This window comes from Camelina sativa, chromosome 4, assembly GCF_000633955.1.
Source record: "Camelina sativa cultivar DH55 chromosome 4, Cs, whole genome shotgun sequence".
NCBI classification, from domain to species: domain Eukaryota; kingdom Viridiplantae; phylum Streptophyta; class Magnoliopsida; order Brassicales; family Brassicaceae; genus Camelina; species Camelina sativa.
In genome coordinates, this window is record NC_025688.1 from 29,113,496 (window position 1) to 29,116,589 (window position 3,094).

At 24.5% G+C, this 3,094-nt stretch overlaps 1 protein-coding gene across 1 annotated transcript in view; it reads right to left on the reverse strand.

The window, feature by feature from the left end:
- LOC104783177 (ubiquitin-conjugating enzyme E2 6-like) overlaps window positions 1–811 on the reverse strand; it is a 2,111-nt gene extending 1,300 nt beyond the window's left edge. Inside the window, exons 1-3 of the mRNA XM_010508293.1 lie at window positions 667–811; window positions 458–537; window positions 82–196 (exon numbers count right to left, since the gene is read on the reverse strand). Coding sequence (XP_010506595.1) covers window positions 82–196; window positions 458–537; window positions 667–710 — 239 coding nt within the window. The 5' untranslated portion in view covers window positions 711–811. The remainder of the gene's footprint in view (window positions 1–81; window positions 197–457; window positions 538–666) is intronic.

The following is a 3,094-nucleotide window of genomic DNA, read 5'->3' on the forward strand; positions in this document are numbered from 1 at the left end:
AAAAAAAAAAAAAAAAAACAGTAACACAATCTGGACAAAATATACAAAAGTGCCGTTCTTGGGTAGGGGAGGAGGACATACGATTCATCGACATTAGGGTGATAAATCTTGTTAACAAATCCAACAGATGGGGATTTGTAAGGATAAGCTTCAGGAAGTTCGACTTTGATCTTCCAAACACCTCCCTGATAAAGACCTTTTTCAAGTACAAACAACAACAACAAAAAAATAAAAAAACTCTTAGGGTATCCTCATATTCAAATCGTTTGCTTATATATACATAAAATCCAAATTCAAGTATGTATGGCCACCATCATGTGAAACCCAAAGAATTAAGTTCATATGAATCTGAGAAGTTTGAAGAAGGCAAAAAAAAAAGAAAGGGATTTCATAGAGGGATTAGAACAAAGTAGCCAAACAAATCAAAGAGACAAGGAAGGGAGGAAGGAGAAATTACTATCAGTGGGACCATGGAATGTGACATAGAACATCTGCAAATCGTCGTTGATTGTATCCACCTTGTAATCACTCATCATCCTATACATATTTATATATCCAACAACAATAAACCCAGATTAAAAGATGATGAACTTCATCAACAGATTAACCCAGAATAAATCGAGAGAGAAATAATTCAATCAATCAAGTGAGAACAAATTAACATACAATTTCATCATATCCATCTCTCGGCGTTTGCTTGGTGAAGCCATGGCTGATTCTCCCTGGTTCTATCAAGAATCTCGTTTGAGAGAGAGAGAGAAAAGATTCGAAAATGAAAAAACAAATAAAATAAAAATGATAAAGAGGGAGAGAGAAAAAGAAAGATCAATGAGATGGACTTTTATTTTATTTGCCTTCTCTTTATTTTTCTCCAATTCCCTTTTTTACCCTTTTTAATTGTTTTGCCTTTTTTTTTTATTTAATTACTGGAAAAAAAAAATAATTTCACTCTTTCTTTCTTCAAAATGTTTAAAGAAGATTTGATTAGCTAACTCAAATAATATCACAACATGCCGCAACACACAAAAAAAAGTTTGTTCTTTTAAGTATTTATACTAGATTAAGATCCTTAAATTCATTTTATTTATATTATAATTTTTATATAAAATATAATTTATGTGATTGTTTTAAAAAGTTTTTTTGAATAAAACATTATGCAATAAAATCGTATGCTAAATATAATGACTTAAAAAAAAGACACCTATTTTATAAGTTTTATATTGTTAATGATTCTAGATAAGTATTCGTGTTATAACACTAGTTAAATTTTATTTTATACAAAATTTTGTATATTTTATATTTTAAAATGAAATTTTAATATGTTGCATTAGTTTATATATATAAAGTTATTTCAACAATATATATTCTACATCATGACTTGTCATTAGACATAATTTTGTAAATTTGGTTATTAAAAAGCGAGTTATTATATTATGAGTAATTTAATATATTGTTACACTTTTAGTTTTAATATACTTGGTTTCTTGAAATTCTTTCATATTATAGTAACATATGATTGATATTGCTATAACAAATCAATTTAGAGTGTTTATAGTTTATAACTTTTATATCAAGTTTCAATATATTAAAAATAATTCAAAATAAATTATTTAAAGTTTATTATATTATATAAAATTATAAAATCCAACAAAAAATATGAAATTGAATTTAAATATTCAAGTTTGATCCGTTACTTAGTAAAAAATTTAGTTCAATAGATATTATTTTAAAGAATAATATTACTAAAGTTTGAATATTTTATAGATTGAACAATTTATATTTGTTTTTAAAAATTCAACTTAAAGTATATCCGGAAATAAAACTATTTTTTAATTATAATAAATAATATGATAATTTTTTGGTTTTACAAAATAGACTCATATATAAAAATGAGAGGTGAAGTATAATGATAATTAACAAATTAATATGTTAATTTATATATCAAAATATTTTATTTGATGAATAATTTAATAAAAGAAATTAATATGGTAAGTTAGATGATATGATTCTTTAAAATATTCTTTTTAAGATTTCGGTATAACCTATTTGTGACCAATTAATCTATCAATTAATGTATAACCTATTTGTAACCAACTTATTAAAATTATATAGTCTACAAAATAACGTTATGTACTTCCGTTTTATTATAGAAGAAATATATCACTTTTTTTTTGTTTGGACAAACAGTATTCTATATATCACTAAATTTAAAAATTTCATAATTAATCTTAAAATTTTACGAATATGTAGTTGATCAAGTATGACCATGTCAATTAGACCTATTAGATTATAGTATCCAGTTTCAATTCTTTCTTCTTATACGTGTTATGCGAACATCCATACTTGTTTTCTTAATCAAAATCCTTTCGTCAATCAAACAAGATAATAATAATGTGCAGACAAGACAAGATTAATATGATAAATTGGCATCTTTCTAGTCTTATCCACCCTTCCCCTAACCACTAACAATTACTATTTTAATCATTCACTCGGAAAAAATATATATATTCGGATGTCATATATACACTTATCCTGTAAGAAAAAATTTGCATCCTATAATCATTATTCGTAGAAACAATTTACACTATTCATGAAAATAATTTATCATAATTACAAGTGATACAAATTGTTAAATATCATATTATGATTTAATCAAATATTTTTAAAATAATATTATAAAAGATGGTTTAAAAAATTTTAATTCATATAATATTTAAAGCTTAAATCATTATTTTTAATAGCTACTTATATAGAGAGAAAAAAAATGAAACTTTGAATGATTATTTATTACAATAAACCGGATTACGTTATAAGAAGATGATGGTGGTGTTGTGACTTTGTCGTAGTATTTTTTATAACCAGAATATGAATTATTCTAAAAAGAAACGTGAGCCAAACAAATTTACGAAGTTACAAGTGTATAGTAGTAGACGTGAGGACAACAATCAACAAATTACATGTATTTGTTTGATTTTTTTATATATATAATGAAATCTAATAACGTGTCCACACATGCATATTCCAATCCTCATTTCAATTTCTTTACATACACGGTTTAGCCGAATATAATGACGTTAAACTTTTGAAAGAGGGT